General features: G+C 42.1%; 1 protein-coding gene across 4 annotated transcripts in view; it reads right to left on the bottom strand.

The window, feature by feature from the left end:
- The window catches only part of nsd1b (nuclear receptor binding SET domain protein 1b), a 41,644-nt gene extending 21,754 nt beyond the window's left edge, over positions 1 to 19,890 (bottom strand). Inside the window, exons 1-13 of one of the 4 annotated variants that reach the window (XM_048167313.1) lie at positions 19,687 to 19,889; positions 19,417 to 19,601; positions 19,162 to 19,292; positions 16,946 to 17,646; positions 14,327 to 14,468; positions 14,008 to 14,180; positions 12,069 to 13,917; positions 11,859 to 11,971; positions 11,469 to 11,751; positions 11,143 to 11,243; positions 10,959 to 11,004; positions 1,581 to 1,762; positions 1,219 to 1,350 (exon numbers count right to left, since the gene is read on the bottom strand). In XM_048167313.1, coding sequence (XP_048023270.1) covers positions 1,219 to 1,350; positions 1,581 to 1,762; positions 10,959 to 11,004; positions 11,143 to 11,243; positions 11,469 to 11,751; positions 11,859 to 11,971; positions 12,069 to 13,917; positions 14,008 to 14,180; positions 14,327 to 14,468; positions 16,946 to 17,296 — 3,372 coding nt within the window. In that variant the 5' untranslated portion in view covers positions 17,297 to 17,646; positions 19,162 to 19,292; positions 19,417 to 19,601; positions 19,687 to 19,889. Of the gene's footprint in view, positions 1 to 1,218; positions 1,351 to 1,580; positions 1,763 to 10,958; positions 11,005 to 11,142; positions 11,244 to 11,468; positions 11,752 to 11,858; positions 11,972 to 12,068; positions 13,918 to 14,007; positions 14,181 to 14,326; positions 14,469 to 16,945; positions 17,647 to 19,161; positions 19,293 to 19,370 lie in introns of all 4 variants that reach the window. The other 3 variants (XM_048167311.1, XM_048167314.1, XM_048167315.1) reach the window with 3 other exon arrangements.
- Between the last annotated feature and the right edge of the window lie 975 nt (positions 19,891 to 20,865).

Raw genomic sequence — 20,865 nt, 5'->3', positions numbered from 1 at the left:
AAATTGCTAAATAATTAAGAGTAATTCCTTACTTTAATATTTTAAGTTAAAAGTAATTAAGGGATGCACCGAAATTTCTGCCATCAAATATTATCAGCCGAAAATGGCATTTTCGTTTTTTGGCCGAAAGAGAAAAATAGCTGAAAATATATGCTGCCCCGCAGTGTTCAGTGTTTAGGTTTAGCTGATATCACTGCACGGTGTGACGTTCCACTCAATATTCCACTCTATCCATGTGCACTCCTCTCAGTTGCTCACAGGCCATGCGAACACTCCACTCACTCTCACAGGAAAAGCAAAGTCCGCTCAAATAACGTGCCGACGTGAAATTTCTATGCAGTAGTATACTTGTTTCTGTTTGCAATAGGCCTACAGTGCTGTAACATGGTGTGGTATAGCCGGGCTGGGCAACACTGGTAAAATGATGCTACCCTCTCGTTCACTGATCCGTTCCCCACTACGCTCTGCTCACATGCTCTGATAATAATAGCTTTGTAGAACTATACATAATTTGGATAATTTGGATCTGATTCTGTTGCATAGAACTAAATAAAGAATAATATACTGATATTTAATATTAATATATCAATTTTCAGTCCAATTTTAGTTTGTTACTTTTAATGAAAGTGTTTTTTTAATTATTTTATTGGCTATTTTATTAATTTAATTAACTGAAAAAACATTTTCGGTTTCAGCCCAGAATTTTTATTTCGGTCCATCCCTATAACTAGTATTCCCTATTACTTAGTAATGCATTACAACCAACCATGTTGTTAGCCAGGATGAAGATCCATTTACACCAAGGACGGTAATTATAACGATAACTGTAACTAAAAAGTAATTCGCTAATTTAGTAATTGTTTTAATTTTTTGTTAATTGTAGGTTGATTTCACTATATATGTGTAGGTCAATTGTGTTCACTGAATCGCCAAAGAAAAAAAAATCTTCAAAGGGAGACAATAAAGGTTAAATAATAAATAGTGATAATAAAAGTTCACACCACAACTATAACGATAATTACATAGAGGAACAGTATCACTGGATCATTTTCAGAGTGATTTGTTGAACAATGAATGATAAAAAACATTGAGAATCAGAATTCACCTGACTTTAAAGAGCTTGAGTATTTAACACAGCACATGAAATAACTGTTGTCTGTTGGTGTGGACACTAATATAGTTATCATTTTTGGTGTAAACGGGCCTCAACACACCTACCTGACACACATTTTCCATGAATAAGATGCTGCCACCTTTCTCCTCTGGCAGTCTTTTATTATCCGGTAGTCCTTCATCAGATTGTGATTTTTCTTCTCTTTCAGAACACAAGCCATAACTAGATTCAAACATCTGAATGAAATGTCAGATATTCAGGTTATTTAATTAATTGAGCATTTGGAAAGACTGATTTAAATTGTTTTCATTGAATTCTTTGAATATTGGTACTTACTAGTAATGCATTTGACTGATTGGCTAATTAGAAGCAGTTGTATAGGTATACCCAATAAAGTGGCCATTAAGAAATAATAATTTTCTATAAAATAAAATAAAATCTATTTTCAAGAATTCTTTTTACTGACCTCTGAACTTGAGCATCTGAGAACATCAGAGCCATCCTCAGCTGATTCTGGGTTAACTGTATGAGGCATTGCGGGGGCAACTTTTATATCCAGCTCTGTGCTTTTTAGTATTGGGTCAGTTGGTGTGTCGATGGACTCAGAAGACAGCTTGTTCTTACTTTTTGATGAATGTTGTCCCATCCCTTCATTTACAATACAATTAAAGATTGTAAAACAGAAGACAACTATAAGGAACCAAATAAACTTGCTGAATAGATTAAATTACAGTTCATAAAAAAATAACAAAGTTATTTGTGCAGCATATGTCAGTTCTTTTAGCAGCTCAACAAAAGAGCTGTTTTGCATTTCCAAAATATTATTGGAGATTCAGGCTTCTTCAGATTTCCGTTATTAAAAACCAAGGATTTAATATCATTTATGAAAATTTACTGATCACGGTCACTATGATGGTCACTAATATGATGCTGACTACTGAACTGATTTGAACCTGAGGCATCATATGAATTTGCCTGTTATTAAGTTTGAATAATGTCAAATAACATGCTTAAAACATAATTTTTAATTAGATTAGATTGTTGTTGAAAATATAATTGATGGACATGCATCTTTTAGTACATTATTAAATGACCTGGGGTGTGTTTCCCAAAAGCATCGTTAGCCCAATATGGTAGTAAATTCCGCCATTATCAGCATAGTTCAACGAGTCGTGTTTCCCGAAACCACAGTTCCAACAAACATTCGCAAACAGCATCTTGTCACATTCACACGCCACATGAACTGTCAGTTTCTTTGTTTTTCTTCTGTCACTTGTTTCTTTGAGTTCCCTACCACAATCTGTGGATTATCAAGTAAAGACTTATTTAACTTTACTCTTCTTCGTTTTGTGTTTGATACACCACAATTATGTAACAGAAGACCCGACCAAAACAGTAGCGGCATGCTTTTTGTCATCAGTGTTTTTTTTTGTTTTGTTTTTTTCTGTGTTTTTTGTGAGTATGTTTTTTGTTTTCTTCCTGCACCATGGAATAATTTTTTACAGTACAACTGCTTTGCCTTGAGCAGAAGGACCACTCCCTCGAGGCACATTTAGAGGATTTTATCCATCTCGTACCATCTACAACTTTCCCGGACCGCAGCTTCTGCATCTTCCTATATGCCGGCCTTAACACCGCCACCAAAGCGCTGCTGTCCGGGGAAGGGCCTCGAGGGAGTTTCATGGAATACATCGAGTGGGTGCTGGTGTCCTGTAATTCGCCGCTCACAGTGAACATCTTCGATGATGTCACCAGCCCCACTAGCTACCCAGTGCCCAGCCAACAACACCTCAACTGCGGGGATCATCAGCCCGAGCCCACCGCAGGCAACGAGAGCCACTCCGCCGCGACATACAAGCCAGCGCACACAAGAGCGACCGAGCAGAACATCGCCACGGAGCCAGAGCAACGCGTGCCTGACCAGGTGTGTGAGCCGGCTGCCTTAACCATCGCTGAGGGAGTCTTAGTGGAGTTCGACGGGATGGAAAGGAGCCCCGCCCACACCCTCCCGCCACTGAGAGTGAGTGTTTGGCCACCACACTGGAGAGAATTCTTTTTTTTTTTGATGTTGGAGAGGTTGTTTTGTTTCCCCCTCTGTTACCTACTGAGTCTATCTGTCACATTTCTAACTGTTTGGTTCCATCCAGCCCTGAACTGTCCGTCTCCCCGCCGGTTCCGTCCAACCCTGTGTCCCCTGTGTTCCCTCCAAACCTCCCTCATCCACTACCCCTCCAACACACCATGGACTGTTTTTTGGACTTTCCTCTGCTCCACAGTTTTTGCCCCAGTCCCCAACTAATCCTGTTGTCCCATCATCGATGCCTCCCATCAGTCCCTCAGCACCTCCTCTCAGTGGTAAGTCTAGGTGGGGGGGGGTTGTCACTGCGGCTACGTCATGGCCGTCTAGATCTTCGGAGTCCCTCCACTACATTGGCTCGCTGGCTTCGCGGTGGGCTCCATCATCGGTGTCTCCATCGCCTCCGGTCGTCCCCATGGCGGTGCCAGTAAACATCTATCCATGGCTCCTCCCTCCTGCGCTGCCGCCATGGGACACAGCTGTCTCAGCTGTGGCCTGGGTCAGCACACAACATCTGCCTCTGCTCAAGGCTCCACCCTGGATCACTCCACCATCCTTTCCACCCTAGACTTTTGTTTCCTGCCTCCTCCCGGTAGGCCGCCCACCTCCTACATCATCATCTGCATCTCTTCATCATCTTCATCTCCTCTCCACGGTGCGAGGACGCGTCTTTCCGGGAGGGGGCGATATGTCACATTCACACGCCACATGAACTGTCAGTTTGTTTGCTTTTTCTTCTGTCACGTGTTTCTTTGTTTGAGTTTCCCGCCACAATCTGTTACTATGGACACTAATCATCATCTTCACAGCTGTTTGTCATTTGAGTTCATTAGTGTGTGTATATTAGTTCAGTTCTGTTGGTGTCTTTGTTCAGGTCTCGTTTCATGTAAGATGTGTTGGTGTATTTTCTGCTCTGGATTCTGTGTTTCTCCCTGTGGATTATCAAGTAAAGACTTATTTAACTTTACTCTTCCTCATCGTGTTTGATACACCACCATTACGTAACACATCTTAAAGTTGTGTGGTTGGAATGACTCCTCTCAACCTGTGCTTAGAAGCATAGTTTCTTGTTTACATGACATGTGGACTTAAATCCTTATCTTGAGCAAAATAAGCAAGCTGACATTCAGTACAATCTATATCTTTTATTATATACAGTACAGTCCAAAAGTTTGGAACCACTAAGATTTTTAATGTTTTTAAAAGAAGTTTCGTCTGCTCACCAAGGCTACATTTATTTAATTAAAAATACAGTAAAAAACAGTAATATTGTGAAATATTATTACAATTTAAAATAAATGTGTACTATTTAAATATATTTCACAAAGTAATTTATTCCTGTGATGCAAAGCTGAATTTTCAGCATCGTTACTCCAGTCTTCAGTGTCACATGATCCTTCAGAAATCATTCTAATATGCTGATTTGCTGCTCAATAAACATTTATGATTATTTTCAATGTTGAAAACAGTTGTGTACTTTTTTTTTCAGGATTCCTTGATGAATAGAAAGTTCAAAAGAACAGCATTTATCTGAAATACAAAGCTTCTGTAGCATTATACACTACCGTTCAAAAGTTTGGGGTCAGTAAGAATTTTTATTTTTATTTTTTTGAAAAGAAATTAAAGAAATGAATACTTTTATTCAGCAAGGATGCATTAAATCAATCAAAAGTGGCAGTAAAGACATTTATAATGTTACAAAAGATTAGATTTCAGATAAACACTGTTCTTTTGAACTTTCTATTCATCAAATAATCCTGAAAAAAAATATTGTACACAAATATTGTTATGATACAGACGGCACGGAGGCAGAGGTAAAGGCAAGTATGGTGGTTTATTTGAGAAACAGCAATGAGCAGGTGAGTAAATGGAAGATGGAGAATTCAAATGAGATGATAGAGGTTTGATACTGTCCTTGTGACTGCAGATGGAGGTAGAAGTCGAGGAGATGGAGAATGGCTGACGAGGAACACTCACACACACGGAAGGAGGAACACAGGAGGGGAACTGGAGACAACGGAGCGATAGGGATCGCTGGTAGCAGGTAAGTAGCAGGTAAGTAGCAGGTTGAGTCCTTGAGGTTCGCATACATGAGTCTGTACTACAAACGAGACCGGACAACTGGTGTGTGTGTGAGTGTGGGTTAAATAGTGCTGGTGATTAAGTGGCTGATGATGTGCAGGTGGCGATGATTAGAATTCCGGTGATTGGGTGCATGGGTATTGACGGGAGGTGGAGCCTGACGTGTCTGTGACAGTACTCCCCCTCCCACGGCCCGCTCCTGAGGGCCGAGGACCCCGACGTCGTGGTGGCCGACCTCGAGGGCGTGGGGCAGGTCTGTCCGGGTGGCTGGAGTGGAAGGCTTGTAGCAGGTTGGGATCAAGGATGTCGTTCCGCGGGACCCACGACCGCTCCTCTAGCCCGTAGCCCTCCCAGTCGACGAGGTATTCCAGGAGACCACCACGGCACCGGGAGTCCAGAATTTCCCGAACCTCGTAAGCAGTCCCATCCTCCAGAAGAAGTGGAAGGGGGGGCTCGGCGGCTGTCACGTCAGGCTCTGTGGAAGGAGAGAGAGGTGTGGTGAGGTTTGAGTAGAGACACGTGGAAAGTGGGATGAATCTTATATTCAGGAGGAAGCTGAAGACGATACGTGACGGGGTTGATCTGCTGAAGGATGGTGAACAGGCCAATGAAGCGGGGACTCAGCTTCTTGCATGGCAGACGCAGTCTGATGTCCCTTGTCAACAGCCAGACCTTCTGCCCAGGTTGGTAGTTGGGAGCGTTGGAGCGATGAAGGTCGGCTGTCATCCTGCGTCTGCGCAGGGCCCTCTGCAACTGATGGTGGGCTGAGTCCCACACCCTCTCGCTCTCCCGGAACCAGTAGTCGACGGCAGGAACGTTGGAGGGTTCCCCGTCCCAGGGGAACAATGGGGGTTGGTAGCCGAGTATGCATTGAAAAGGTGTTAATCCGGTGGAAGGTTGACGGAGAGAGTTCTGGGCATACTCGGCCCAACCCAGGTACTGGTTCCAGGAGTCCTGGTGGCCGTGACAGAAGGTACGCAGGAAGCGGCCGATCTCTTGGATTTTCCGTTCCGTCTGCCCGTTCGTCTGAGGGTGGTATCCCGACGATAGGCTGACGGTCACACCCAGGAGCGACAAAAAGGCCTTCCAGACTCGGGAGATGAACTGGGGGCCCCTGTCAGATACAATGTCCTCGGGGATTCCATAGTAGCGGAAGATGTGGTTGAACATTAATTCAGCAGTAGTGAGAGCGGTAGGTAGACCTTGGAGAGGGATCAGCCGGCAGGCCTTGGAGAATCTATCCACTACCACGAGTATGCAGGTATGACCATCAGAAGGTGGGAGATCCGTCACAAAGTCAACTCCCAGGTGTGACCATGGTCGCTCAGGAACAGGCAGAGGATGGAGCTTGCCGGCCGGCAGATGACGAGAGCTCTTCGAGATGGCGCACTCCCTGCAGCCCTGCACATACCTTCTGACATCCCTGGCCAAGTTGGGCCACCAGAAGCGTGCTTTAAGCAGCGAGAGGGTTCCATTGACCCCCGGGTGACCAGTGCCAAGTGATGAGTGAGCTGCGTGGATGAGTTGAGTGCGTCGTGCTCTGGTGATGTACTGGAGATCTTGAGGGCAACCCGGCGGAGTGTTGGAGGAGGCATTGGAGGAGGGCAGAGTCTCTTCAGACCATTGGATGGGACTCACAAAGATGGTTTCTGGGAGGACGGTTTCAGGAGCTTCAGACTTCTCATCAGGAGCATGGAGACGGGATAAGGTGTCAGCCTTGAGGTTCTTGGAGCCGGGACGATAGGAGATGGTGAAATCGAATCTTGAAAAGAACATGGCCCAGCGGGCTTGTCGGGGTTTAATCTTTTAGCAGCTTTAAGATACTCCAGGTTTTTATGGTCGGTTAGAACTTGGAAGGGGTGTTTGGCTCCCTCCAGCCAATGCCTCCATTCCTCCAACGCGAGCTTGACGGCCAGGAGTTCGCGGTCACCGATGTTATAGTTGACCTCCGCCGGGTTGAGCTTGCGGGAGAAGAAGGCGCATGGATGGAGTCTACTTGGTTGCCCCTGCTGCTGTGAAAGTACCGCTCCCACTCCTGTGGTAGATGCGTCTACCTCTACGATGAATGGCCGGTTGGGATCAGGGTGGACGAGGAGGGGAGCGGTGGTGAAGGCTTCCTTAAGGGCTTCAAAGGCTTGTGTGGCTTCTTCGGACCAGGACAGAGTCTTGGGCTGATGGCGTAGAAGGTTGGTGAGTGGGTAGACGATGGAACTGTAGCCCTTGATGAAACGGCGGTAGAAATTGGAGAAGCCTAAGAAGCGTTGGAGTTCTTTTATGGTAGTCGGAGTGGGCCAGGACCGGATGGCGTCCACCTTCCCCTCGTCCATCCGGATGCCACTGTGGTCAATGTAGTATCCAAGGAAGTGGACGGACGACTGGTGGAAGGAGCATTTTTCCGCCTTGAGGAACAGCTGGAACTGCCGTAAGCGTTTGAGGACCTCCGCAACGTGGTGGCGATGTTCGGCCAGGCTCCGGGAGTAGATGAGGATATCATCGATGTACACCAGCACAAACTTATGGAGAAACTCCCGGAGCACCTCATGAATGAAATCCTGGAATACGGAGGGGGCGTTGACTAGTCCATAGGGCATGACCAGGTATTCATAATGGCCAGTGGGTGTGACAAAGGCGGTCTTCCACTCGTCCCCCTCGCGTATCCGGATGAGGTTGTACGCGCTGCGGAGGTCCAGCTTAGTGAACACAGTGGCACCACGGAGATGTTCCAGGGCCGCTGGGACGAGGGGAAGTGGGTAACGGAACTTTATGGTGATCTTGTTGAGTGAGCGGTAATCAATACAGGGCCGCAAGCCTCCGTCCTTTTTGGCCACGAAGAAGAAGCTGGAAGCAGCAGGGGAAGTAGACGGACGGATGTATCCTTGCTTGAGGGCCTCGTCGATGTAGTCCTCCATGGCCTTCTCCTCCGGCACAGATAGGGGGTAGATCCTTCCCCGTGGCACTGGTTCACCCGGTAGCAGATCTATGGCGCAGTCCCATGGCCGGTGTGGAGGTAACTTGGAGGCTCGTTGTGGGCAAAAGACATCGCTGAAGGGGGCGTAACAGGCTGGGATGTCGATGGATCGTTTCTCGATGGGGCTTTCAATGGAAGTGGCACAGATGGAGATTTCTTTGGAACGTGGAGATGGAGGAACAGGAAACCCAGAGAGGCAGGTCGAGAAACAGTGTTCGCCCCACTTCAGGATCTCGCCCGTGCGCCAGGAGATGGTTGGGCTGTGGAGTTCGAGCCACGGGCGCCCTAGAACCACGTCAGCGGTGGATTCCTCCAGAACCAGCAGATGGATATCCTCGACATGAAGGAGGCCTATGCGGAGTTGCAGAGGACCAGCACATCGGGTGATCTTTTTGCGGCCTAGGGGTTTTCCGGTAATGGAGTGGGCTTGATAGATACTAGCCGAAGGCGAGGTTTTGAACTTGAGTTGACGGCAGAGGGACCCGGAGATGAAGTTCCCGGCTGACCCTGAATCGAGGAGCGCAACAACTGGAACAGACATATTGGCAGCAGTAAGGGTTACAACGGTGGTGAGTGGTTTCATCTGGATTAAAGAGGGAAGGATGGCACTCACCAGAGGTCTTGGAGGGCGTGTTGGGCATGCGGAGAGTACATGCCCGGGAGAGGCGCAGTAGAGGCATAAGTTCAGGGTCAGCCGGCGTTGTCGTTCTGCAGGGGTGAGTCGGGAGTTTTCAACTTGCATAGGTTCGCTGGCTGGTTCTGGGGAGCTGACGGGTTCGGACCGACGGAGGAGAGGTTGAAGAGGTGGCTGGCCCTGGTGCTCTTCAAGACACGACTGCATACGAGTGCCCACACGGACGGCGAGTTGGATGAAGCGTTCGAGGCCGATGTTGTCCTCGTATGCAGCGAGATGCAATCGCAACTTTGGTTCTAACCCCTGGCGGAAGGAAGTGATGAGGGCTTGTTCATTCCATCCGCTACTGGAAGCCAGGGTACGGAACTGCAAAGCATAGTCACTCACAGCGTTAGATCCTTGCTTTAATTTATAGAGTTTCTCACCGACAGATGAATCCGAAAGGGGTTTTCCAAAGACTTCGCGGAAGTGAGAGACGAAGGCCGAATAGGATTTCACCACGGGGTTCTTTTGAATCCAGAGTGCGTCTGCCCAACGGAGAGCTTTACCTTGTAGCTGCGAGATGATAAATGCGACTTTAGAGGTGTCAGTGGGGTAAAGTTGCGATTGCATCTCCAGGACCAGCTCACATTGCAGGAGGAATGCGCTGCAATTCTCCGCCGATCCTGAGTAGGGCGCCGGCCTGGCCATGGGACTGGCGTGCTGGGTTGGAAAGTGCAATGAAGAAGTGACTGGGGAAGCGGCGGCAGGTGCTGGTGACGGTGGTTGTGGTGGAGTGAGTGCTCGGCGCAGCGCGCTCACAAGCTCCTGGAACAGGTCTTGTTGGCTCATGCTGATCTCTAGCCGTGTTTTACAGGTCCGGTCTTCTGTTATGATACAGACGGCACGGAGGCAGAGGTAAAGGCAAGTATGGTGGTTTATTTGAGAAACAGCAATGAGCAGGTGAGTAAATGGAAGATGGAGAATTCAAATGAGATGATAGAGGTTTGATACTGTCCTTGTGATTGCAGATGGAGGTAGAAGTCGAGGAGATGGAGAATGGCTGACGAGGAACACTCACACACACGGAAAGAGGAACACAGGAGGGGAACTGGAGACAACGGAGCGATAGGGATCGCTGGTAGCAGGTAAGTTGCAGGTAAGTAGCAGGTTGAGTCCTTGAGGTTTGCATACATGAGTCTGTACTACAAACAAGACCGGACAACTGGTGTGTGTGTGAGTGTGGGTTAAATAGTGCTGGTGATTAAGTGGCTGATGATGTGCAGGTGGCGATGATTAGAATTCCGGTGATTGGGTGCGTGGGTATTGACGGGAGGTGGAGCCTGACGTGTCTGTGACAAATATTTTGTACAATTGTACACATTAAATGTTTCTTGAGCAGCAGATCAGCATATTAGAATGATTTCTGAAGGATCATGTGACACTGAAGACTGGAGTAATGATGCTGAAAATTCAGCTTTGCCATCACAGGAATAAATTACTTTGTGAAATATATTCAAATAGAAAACAGTTATTTTAAATTGTAATAATATTTCACAATATTGCTTTTTTTTTACTGTATTTTTAATTAAATAAATGTAGCCTTGGTGAGCAGATGAAACTTCTTTTAAAAACATTAAAAATCTTAGTGGTTCCAAACTTTTGGACTGTACTGTATATATATATATATATATATATATATATATCATTTACATCTTTTATTTTGTCAAGAGATTTATAGCGGCATTTTTGAAGTGTGCGTATATGCTCTAGTACGTAAGAACGAGCCTATGAATGAATATGTAAATTAAGCAAAATTACTGAGAAAAATGAGAATTAGTCCTCAGATGCCATGTCAATAGTTTATAGCAAAAAATCTAGCATTAATTCAATTTCAACCGGTAACATTAGAAAGTTATTTTTACCACCTGTGTGACAAATTTGCTACAATACGGTTTCTGGAAACGGTCATGACTAGCTAGTTAATTTCTTCAACGATGCATCATGCTATGGTAGTTAAGCAGTGAGTTGAGTACGGGAAATGCACCCCAGGGCTGCATCTTCAGAAAATGTGGCCCTTGAATTGTTTTGAAAGCAGTCAAACCTGATCTTGTAGATTGTCCAGATGAGCAAATCTTCTGTGACTTCACCTGTGAATGATAATGCTATTAGCCCAATTTTCCTTTGTTCTTTTGTCCTTTAGTCTAAAATCGCAATAAATATGTTTTTTTGATAACAAATATTCTTTATTTAGTAATCAATCAAAGTGAACTTTTTTTAAATAGTACCTTTCTTTTAGGGATGAGAATTGGTTCAGCTTCAATGGAGCTTTCTAGAATCTTTTTGGTGGGTTTTCGTTGTCTCTTTGTGCTTAAACACACACCATCACCTATTAAAAATTGTGAACAATCATTTCTTTTTGACTGTTATTTTTGTTCTTATAAAAAGTACTGAATATGGTATAGCCCTAAAACTAAAAATATCAGGCCTAAATCAATAAATAAAATAAAACGTGGTAAAAAGTGATTCTGGCTTGCACTAGGTCTACATATGACCATTGCATATGCTTGCTGAATTTCTTCATAATTATGTAAACCTTCATAAAGGTACTCACCAATGGCTAAAGCATTTTGTCTTTGAAGCTGCTCCCTATGGCACATTTCAGCACATGGTGATGGGATTGTTTCTGGAGGTGGAGTTAGCGTGTCAACAGACAACACTTGACTCTCTTGACATGGTGTGGTATTTATTGAAGGAGTGCTCCGAGACAGGTCTTCTGGAGGAGGAGTCTGTAATTCTGGCAGGGGCCTCGACATACCTTGTTCTGTTACCTGAGGATTCTGAATACTTTCACCAGATGTTTTCTCCACTGGGCCACTGCAGTTGTGGTTTTCGACCTATTCATAAGTTTAAAAAAATTGTCAGAATGCTAAAGCGAATTACAGAATACAAGAAAATTTACACATCCAACTTGAACTTGATTAGCTAGCATAAATTGAGCTACCTTATTAAACGACTCAGGTTTCTTTTTTGCTTTCTTCTTAGTAGAAAACAATTGATCATATTCTTCTGTCCATTCTATGAGTCTTTTGCTAGGTTTTCTAATACGTTTACATTCTGTAAAAAGCACAAACATTTTTGAGCCCACTTAAAAATTTTAAGACTTCACACAATCCTTAGATGATAGTAGCATTGATTACATTGTCTAACTTACCTGTAGGGGTGTCATTTTTTTGACAGTTGGCTTGAGAATTTTCTGATGCACTGATGGAAGTTGCCTTCTCAGGCAAAAAAGAACAAGACTTATTTGTGCCACCCACCAAAATGTCACAATTTTCTGAGGGCAATCTTTCTGTTTCTTGAATACAACTACCTTCGTCTGCATGCAATGCTTTGTTACTGACTTGGTCAAACTTCTGCCAACGCTTTTTGGGCACATTTGCTGAGAACTTGGTCTCTGGTTCCTCTGAGGGCAGGTGATGCTCAGATATCAGTTTGTCAAATGCATCTTTGGAGTGGGTGTTTGCTGTAACCTCAGTGGTTTTCTTTTTTGAACTCATTTTTTTACTAAGACTTTGAGCATTTTTTGAAAATGTAGAGTTTAACTGATTTTCTGGGATAATATTGGTCCCAGATTTCAGCTTCATCTTCTTCTGTTTGGATGTGATTTTGCCCTGTTGACATTTTTGTGCTGCTACTGTGTTTCCTGTGGTCAGCTCATCCTTCATGTTTGGAATCAGTGATGGCTCCTCTTTAATAAGTTCATTTTTGGGTAACGGTTCTATTACCAATGCTGTTCCATCTTTTTCCCGGCTATCGTGTACATCCTTAAGCATCATTAGGAATGTGCTAAACTTATAGTTTGCATTAGGATGAAACAACAGAGGTTGGCCACTGTGTTCATTTGCTAGTGATTTGAAGGTTATTTCTTTCATGTTCTCCATATCTTCCATATTTAAGCACAAATTTGGTGTAGAACTAGAAGATAAATTAGAAATGTGACTCTCTTGTTTGAATTTGGATGAATGAAAGGCAACAGGTGCTTGAGATATCAAAGAAGCTTCATCTTCAGATTTGACTAAATGTTCATTGTCTTTACAACTCAGAGGATCGGATGACAGCTGGGTGCATGTGCTAATGTTTGAGTCCTCTTTCAGATCACTGCTTGCTGTAGTTGGCATCTTCTGTGAAGAGCCACTGTTGTCTACATCTGTTGCTTCAGGTAATGTAAAGTCAGAAGAAGATACACAATTCTCTATATCAACATTTGAGGTTGACTCTTGGTTTACCAGTTGTTTCTTCATCCACTCTGCCTCCTCCATCGCCTTCAGTGCTCTCGTCATGAGGCGACTACTTGCTGGAAGGCACTTCACTCTCCTACCGAGAGCTTTCCTGGCTTCGGTAGATAGATGTTCAAGTCCGGTGATGTGATTGTCCTTGGATTTCATGCTTGCTGAATCTGGCATCTTAATTTTACAAGATACCTTTCCGAAGGAACAATTCACAGATTTAATTCCAGCACGACCAAGTCCCCCATTGACTTGACCTTTCCCTGTTTTACTGAACCAAAGGCCACCCTGTTTCTCCACATTCTTTTTTATTTCTTTGTCATTTGTAATAGGAAGCTGACTTGGGGTTAAGTTTGATTGTTCAATATTTGATATTCGCTCAGAGCTTTTGGGACATCTGCGGATCTGTGGTACTGAATCAATGTCAGAGTAGGGACTGTCCAACCCTTCCATAATCTTATCCTTCTCGTAATGAAATTCTTCAGATGTTTTTAAAAGTGTTGATGACTTTCTTTGTTTCTTTTTGTTTTTAGACCCCTGATTATGTGGTAAGGTGTTCAGGTGGTCTTTTTGTGTAACTGTTCCATTGCTCAGAAGACTAATGTTGGGTAATTCCACTGGCACAGACACTTTGTTTTCTGTGTTATTTGTGGTTCCTTCAGAGATTGTTTTGGAGAAGTCTGAGCATGGAGTGGTGACCCTTGGCTTCTCCAGGAGAAGTGCTTCCGCTTCAACCACACTATCTCTCCAAGAGTTTAGAAAACGCTTGGGTATCTGCAAAGTAACCCAAGAGTAACAATTTCACAAGGGTTTTAAAAAGGTGTCACAATATCCATATAACTGAAAGGATGTTTCAGAAATTACAGAGTGTCTGGTGTTTTCATCTTGTTGACGTCCACTTCCCCTCACAAAAGGGAGATTGTTAAACTGATATCCACCCACAAATATATGAGTAGATCGCTCAGGAACCCATGCTTGTTCTTCAGGTTCCCCAAATGTCTTGAGGAAATACTGACGATTGGTCCTATCTGGTGGCTCTGAAACACAATCACACAAAGCAATTCAAGAAGGGACAATACACATTTTTGTGGGTGGATTATGTGGTATAAAGAAACTGAAAAGTTATGAATCTGGTTCATGAAGTTAGGCATCTACAGCATGGCTTCTGTGGTTGTGTACTTACCTTTAATTCTGTGGTAAACTCCCTCAACTGGGTGAACAGTCACCTGACATGGCCACCATGGTCTACGGTTGAATTTAGCCCATATAACTTCACCCTCTAAATATTTCACTGGTGGTAGAGCCTTTGTTTTCATTTTTTTTGTCTGCTGGTAGACATCATATATAAATTAGGTTATTTTAACATATTGTTAAAAGGTTTCAAAACATGGTAAACCTTTAAAACATGAAAAATGTTTTAAAAATGATTTCAGTATCAACTACAAAAAAAAGGTTTCAGTATTAACTACAAAAAAACGGTGACCAGGAGGGGACATGGTGGACATGGTGTCCTTGAGATATTAATTAGTGGGAACGTCACAGCATGTTGAGGCCACGACATATTAACTTGTGGGAACATAATAAAATGTTGTGGCCATGAGACATTTTGTTTAGGTAACAACATCCTTATGGCCCTTTTTACACCTGCTATTAAAGGGTTAGTTCACTAAAAAATGAAATATCTGTCGTTAAGTACTCACCCTTATGTCGTCCCAAACCCGCAAGACCTTTGTTTGTCTTCGGAAAACAAATTATGATATTTTTGATGAAATCCGAAGGTAGCTGCACCACACATAGGCGGAAACGACATTGCACCTTTTGAGGTCCAGAAAGGTACTAAAGACATTATTAAAACCGTCAACGTGAATACAGTGGTTCAACCTTAATATTATGAAGCGACGAGAATACTTGTGCAAAAAAATAAAATAAAAAATAACATCTTTATTCAACAAATTCATCTGTCCCCTGTCATACTGCTATGCTATTTTCGTTGCAGAGCTTCAGTGTTTACGGCGGCTCAGTATTGCCCAGCTCTGGTCACGTGAGCAGCACGACGCAGGCGTGTGATGCTGACGCAGGAGACGGCCAATAATGAGCCCGTGTTCTGACATAAACACTGAAGCTCTGCAACGAAAATAGCATAGCAGTATGACAGGGGACAGAAGAATTTGTTGAATAAAGTTGTTATTTTTGTTTTGTTTGGGTTTGTTTTGAGGGTGATGTACTTAATGACAGAAATTTCATTTTTGGGTGAACTAACCCTTTAAGATACCTTTTGGTCAGTAGGATTTCAAGTGGACAATGCTAAATACAGGTGTAAACGGGGTCTAAAACATTTTGAGCTTGTCCACATGTGACCACTTCTAGAGGTAGTCGAAAACACATTCGACTGTATTGCTTTCAGACATATTAACTTGTGGGAATGTGAGAAAATGTTGTGGCCATGAGATCATTTTGTTGAGGTAACGACATACTTATGGCCCTGTTTATACCTGCTATTAAGATACGTTTTGGTCAATCGGATCACAAAGGGACAATGCTAAATACAGGTGTAAACGGGGTCGAAAACGTTTTGAGCTTGTCCACTTGCGACCACTTCCAGAGGTAGTCGAAAACACATTTGACCAGATGTGAGCTTATTTTGTCCATTAGAACGAAAGATCTGAAAAAAACCTATACATTTACCCGGCCATAGACTTTCCCTCGAAGAAAACAGGACAGAAGTGGTTGAAAGTTGAAAGTAGGACAGATTAAAACACCAGGTGCCAGTTGCATACTGCTATGACTAGTCTTACAAGTTAGCCATCAATTTTTTTTTCTTTAAGACTGTTCATAACTGTTTTAAGTTAGTTACATAAAAACGTAGATTGGTCTAATTTGAAACCAAAATGTAAGACTTACTGCTCCTAGACTAATCACTAGTTGGTCATACTAGTACTTAACACACAGACTTAACAGAATGACTATGATTATGCAACTGGAAGCAGGTGTAAATGGGTATGTGTCTGCCTCGTCTACTTGTGATCCGATCGACCAAAACACATCTTAATACCAGGTATATTTCGTGGCCACGCGATGTGAAGTCATGGCCTCAAGATCCATGGCTACGACTTTTTATGTTGATGGAACGACAGCCTTTTCTTGTGGTCACAAGTTTATTTCGTCAACAAGCCTGCATGACCATAGCAACCTGGGATTATCAGAAGTAATAAATATTTTATTTTGAATTAAAAATGACAAAAAAGTGGAACTATGATTATATTATATTATATTATATTATATTATATTATATTATATATTTGTCAAAAGAATATGTAAGAACATAAAATAAGAAAACATTTTTAAACGCTAAATACGTTTATAATTATATCTATTTACTAATGTAGTCTATTAATTACTAGCTGAAATAAATAAATATTATAGCCTAATATGTTAAAATCCTGTAAAGTAAACTTCCAATATAATTCCCGTAAATGTGCCTACAGAAATAAGTCATATACTTGGTAGCCTATATCTATACATTGCGCAGGATATCAGAAATGGATATAATTTCTATTAGTAATATAATAAATATAATAAGCTGTAATATAATCTACATTTTATGAGCATATTTTTTATAAATGATATTATCAAATATTAAATTATTGATAATTATACATTTATTTATAACTAAAATTTTGTATATTGACATGTTCCTCATTTTAAAAGGTATAGTAGAACAATTGATTGGTGTATGAAGAGATATCTAATAATGTTAGTAGTGGTTTGATGGTGGGGATGGAGGAACAGAACCAGAACTTGCCATTATAATCCCGGCAGGCCTGCTTACAAGAGAAGAAAGCCCACAATCACTTTTAGACTTGTCTTCAAAGACGACTTCTTGCCCCAAGGATGAGCTAGCCTTTGAAATTTTGCTTCTAGGCTTGACATCCAATTTTGTCTTTGAATTTGTATTTGTTGTATGATCTCTCGTTGAGCCACACGAGGCTCTTTCCAGCTGAGACAATGTCTCTGGATCCATAACTTCATCCTCATCCTCGTCTTCAAACAGAATTGAATCAAAGTGCAGTCCATTTGCAAATGGACTGGATGAATCCAGACTAAAATCAGGGCTAGGTGGGGACGTGCAGCTGTCAGTCAGAGCTGCATCCATTTTGAGACAGATGTGTCAATAAGTCAGTCTGGCTACCACACACCAATCTGAGTTCATCGTGCACACATTGTTCCATAAGCCTTGTGGGTCCCTGTCAGGCAGAGGCAAAGGCTCAGATCTCCAAGGCTTCTCTAGAGATGATAAGTAAGTAAACTATGGCTCTTAAGTTTTTAACCCACGGACAGACGAGACAGGAAGGGCCAGGGTCAAAGCCAAGTGCCTGTCTGCCTATGGGTGATGTTTTCCATGTACAGTCAATCAGATCCAGCACCTGTGGACAGGTACGGCAATGTGTTGAATTACTGAGACTAAGCACATGTGACCGAATCATAACGGCTCTGCTACATTATCTGAAAAACAAATGTATATAATATAAGAATTCAATTCATCATTACCTCCTCTGTATGTGTAAAACTCTTGAAATGAAATAATAATAAATTGTGCTTACTATAAATTAAATATATAATATAAATTGTGCTTGTGTGTGAATTCTCTAAAACATTTAATCAAAAAGTTTTAAAGAATAGTAGGCCTAATAATAGTAAAGCAAAGCTGCCAACAAGTGCCCAGCACAGTTTATGAACCTTTAAGAAATTTTGCACAACTTTGACCTAAATTTGCATCACATCTACATCTAAAACTTTTAACTACATAAAAAGAATTATATATTTTATATGTTTATATAATTACATATTGTCACGTATTTATTAAGCCAAATCCACTGTTTGGCTGTCTTCAACTGTAATGGTTCATTAACACCAAAAAGCTCTATTTTGGCCTCATCTGTCCACAAAACATTCTTCCATTAGTCTTCTGGCTCATCCAAATTTTAGACAGACAGTAATGTTCTTCTTGGAGAAGCAGTACCATCCTCCTCGCTGCCCTGTCTCTCTAGCTGATGGTGGACTCACAAACCCTGACCTGAAGATCTGAGGATGTTACTTTGAGTTTTTTTTTTTTTTTTTTGTGACCTCCTTAAATATTATATGTCCTGCTTTTGGAGGGATTTTAGTAGATGATCATTTCTTGGTAGACTAAGAGAGTACATTTGTATTCACTATAGAAATCAGCCTAGTAAGCATCAACAACTTTTTCAGAGGTTCTCAGAAATCTCTTTTGACCAAAGACACAGGTGTATGTTCATTCAGTAATATGGGGCTGTCAACTCACGCTTGATTTTTATCCATTTAAAACACCTGCTCCAATTATCCCTATTATTATGAACTATTGAATTATTATGATCTGGTAATGAGATGTTACTTTCTCCAAAAAGGATATTTACACCTGGATCATTTTGCTCAATAGCCTAAATAAATGAATACAAATATTTGTGAATCATTTATTTATGTAGTTTCTCTTTATTGAGGTATAGGACTTAAACAGAGATTTGTTTACAATGTAGTGGAATTTTATGATTAAATGAAGAAAAATCTTAAGCGTTTACAAAGTTTCTAGCGCGACTGTACGTTCGGAACAGATTATTTACGTACTGCTTATAGTGCTTACTATTCCGAGTAGGGGAAGTATGGTATGTCATTTCGAACATACTCCATAACACAGGAACGCAGGAATGATAGCGGGCGCACACAACAGAGCGAAGAGTGAACTCTGACTGACACAATTCACATAAAGAAGTATAATATGATGAGATACAGTAATGACATACATGTAAAACTGGCAGCGCTGGGCTCGTTGTCACGCGTTCTAATCTCATTAATATTTATAAGCTATTATTTTAATAATACCTCTCTCCCGAACAAACATCAAGAACGAGTTCACAGAGTTACACCGGTCTTCTACTTAATATTTCGTTATTTTAAAACATATAAAATGTGATGCTTAAGGAAACACCGATGAAATCTTACCATTTAAATGTTGGCCAGTCTTATTCATATTGAAAACTCTTCGTTTGTGCGCGTGAAATGACCTTTTTTTCCAAATTGTGAAAGTGGATCAAGAAAATCCCAGCCGCAGCTGCAGTAGTAGGCCAGAGAACCTGAGAACACATTCATGCTATCATCACTCTACCCCTTCAATATAAAAACACATCAAACACATGCATTATAACACTCACACAGAGAGGAAGCTTTCCAGTGCGCGATGTCTGAGTCACAACGTACCTCTGGGTTACGATGCGGACGTTGTACTTTTCATTTTCAATGATTATGGTTTCCTTTGCTGTCGACCTGCCCCTGGTTCTGTTTCAAGCCCGTGACTGTATGTGTCTATGAACAGCAGCCAATCGGCACGGCAACCCAACCCCTTGTGAGAGGAGCTCTCCTCAACTCCTGTGCTTCACTTTATCCTAAAACACAATTATGCATTTTTAAACGCTCAAATGTACGTTTAATCGACCATTAGGCGTCCTTTTAATCTTTTTCCCCACTCACTTGCAAGAAACTGTGCTTTTGTAACGCACATTTCTACCCTTAAGTGATATTTTCCTTTAAGTGGTATAAAATCCTATTCTGAAATAAATAAACAATTAACACAAACGTTCGGAACCGTATGAAAACACGCGATTCTATTCAAGTTCAGCGCTCTTGATCATTCAAGATGGAGTCTGCTGTGTGCTGGCACAGGCCACAAAGTGTTAAATTTCGATTTGAAGTAAGGCTTTTATACATTCAAGAAGTTGTGACTCGTCTTTCAACGAGGCTTTTTTACATTAGAGTTGATAAAAATGACAGTGCGCGTGAAGACACGTGCGTTCAGCAATGCTGCGCTACAATGGCACATTTATATATAGATATAACGTTAGTACTAGTATAGGCTACTAAGAAGATTTTGTGTAATAAACAGGCTAAATATCGCAGGCAACGCAGCACAATGCACTGATCCGTTTCATTCAGTCACATCTCTAACATATGAGATGACATCGAAACTGTGTTGATCCTAATGATATTTGGACGTGTAAATATATCAACAGCGCATTTGTTTTTCTCTGTCGTTTGTTTTATTTATTTATTTATTTTGTCTGAGGAGAGAGAAAATGGAGGAGTCCGACACCATCTCAACGATTGTGGCCGAGTTTAATGGTCGTGTGAATGTGACACTGGAGCGCTTTGATACGAGGAGCATTCAGCTTTAGATCCCGTTTCAATAAGTGACAGCGTTAAACGTAGCCTACATATAACTGCTTAGCAACACGTCTATTCCAAATCATGCAGAACTCAAAACCTATACTGCAATATGGATATTTTAAGGGGAGGGCGTGTTTGGTGCTTGGGAAACGTTATCATGTCGACAGACAACGTCGTTAAAGATGTTTTTCGCTGGCACCTAGAAAAATGAAATTTGCGAAAGATGTCAAAATTGGTGTTGAGAGAGAGAAAGTGTTTCAGCGCTGTCTGTGGGCCTGCTGCTTTCCGCTTCGCCTGAACAGCGCCTCACCTGGCAGAAAATACACCCGAGTTACAGCAGTAAAGTTAACCTTACTTATAACCGATTTATACTCGTAAGTAATAGTCTATCTCCAGTCTTTTTCTCCGGGGAAAATTAAATTAAATATTAAATAACAAAATTTGTGTACAAAAGAACTAACTAGACAAAGCTACAGTAAAACGTAT

This window comes from Megalobrama amblycephala, linkage group LG18 (genome assembly GCF_018812025.1).
Source record: "Megalobrama amblycephala isolate DHTTF-2021 linkage group LG18, ASM1881202v1, whole genome shotgun sequence".
In the NCBI taxonomy this organism is placed as follows: domain Eukaryota; kingdom Metazoa; phylum Chordata; class Actinopteri; order Cypriniformes; family Xenocyprididae; genus Megalobrama; species Megalobrama amblycephala.
Note: the sequence above shows the minus strand (reverse complement) of the source record. Positions and strands in the feature narration are given on the sequence as shown.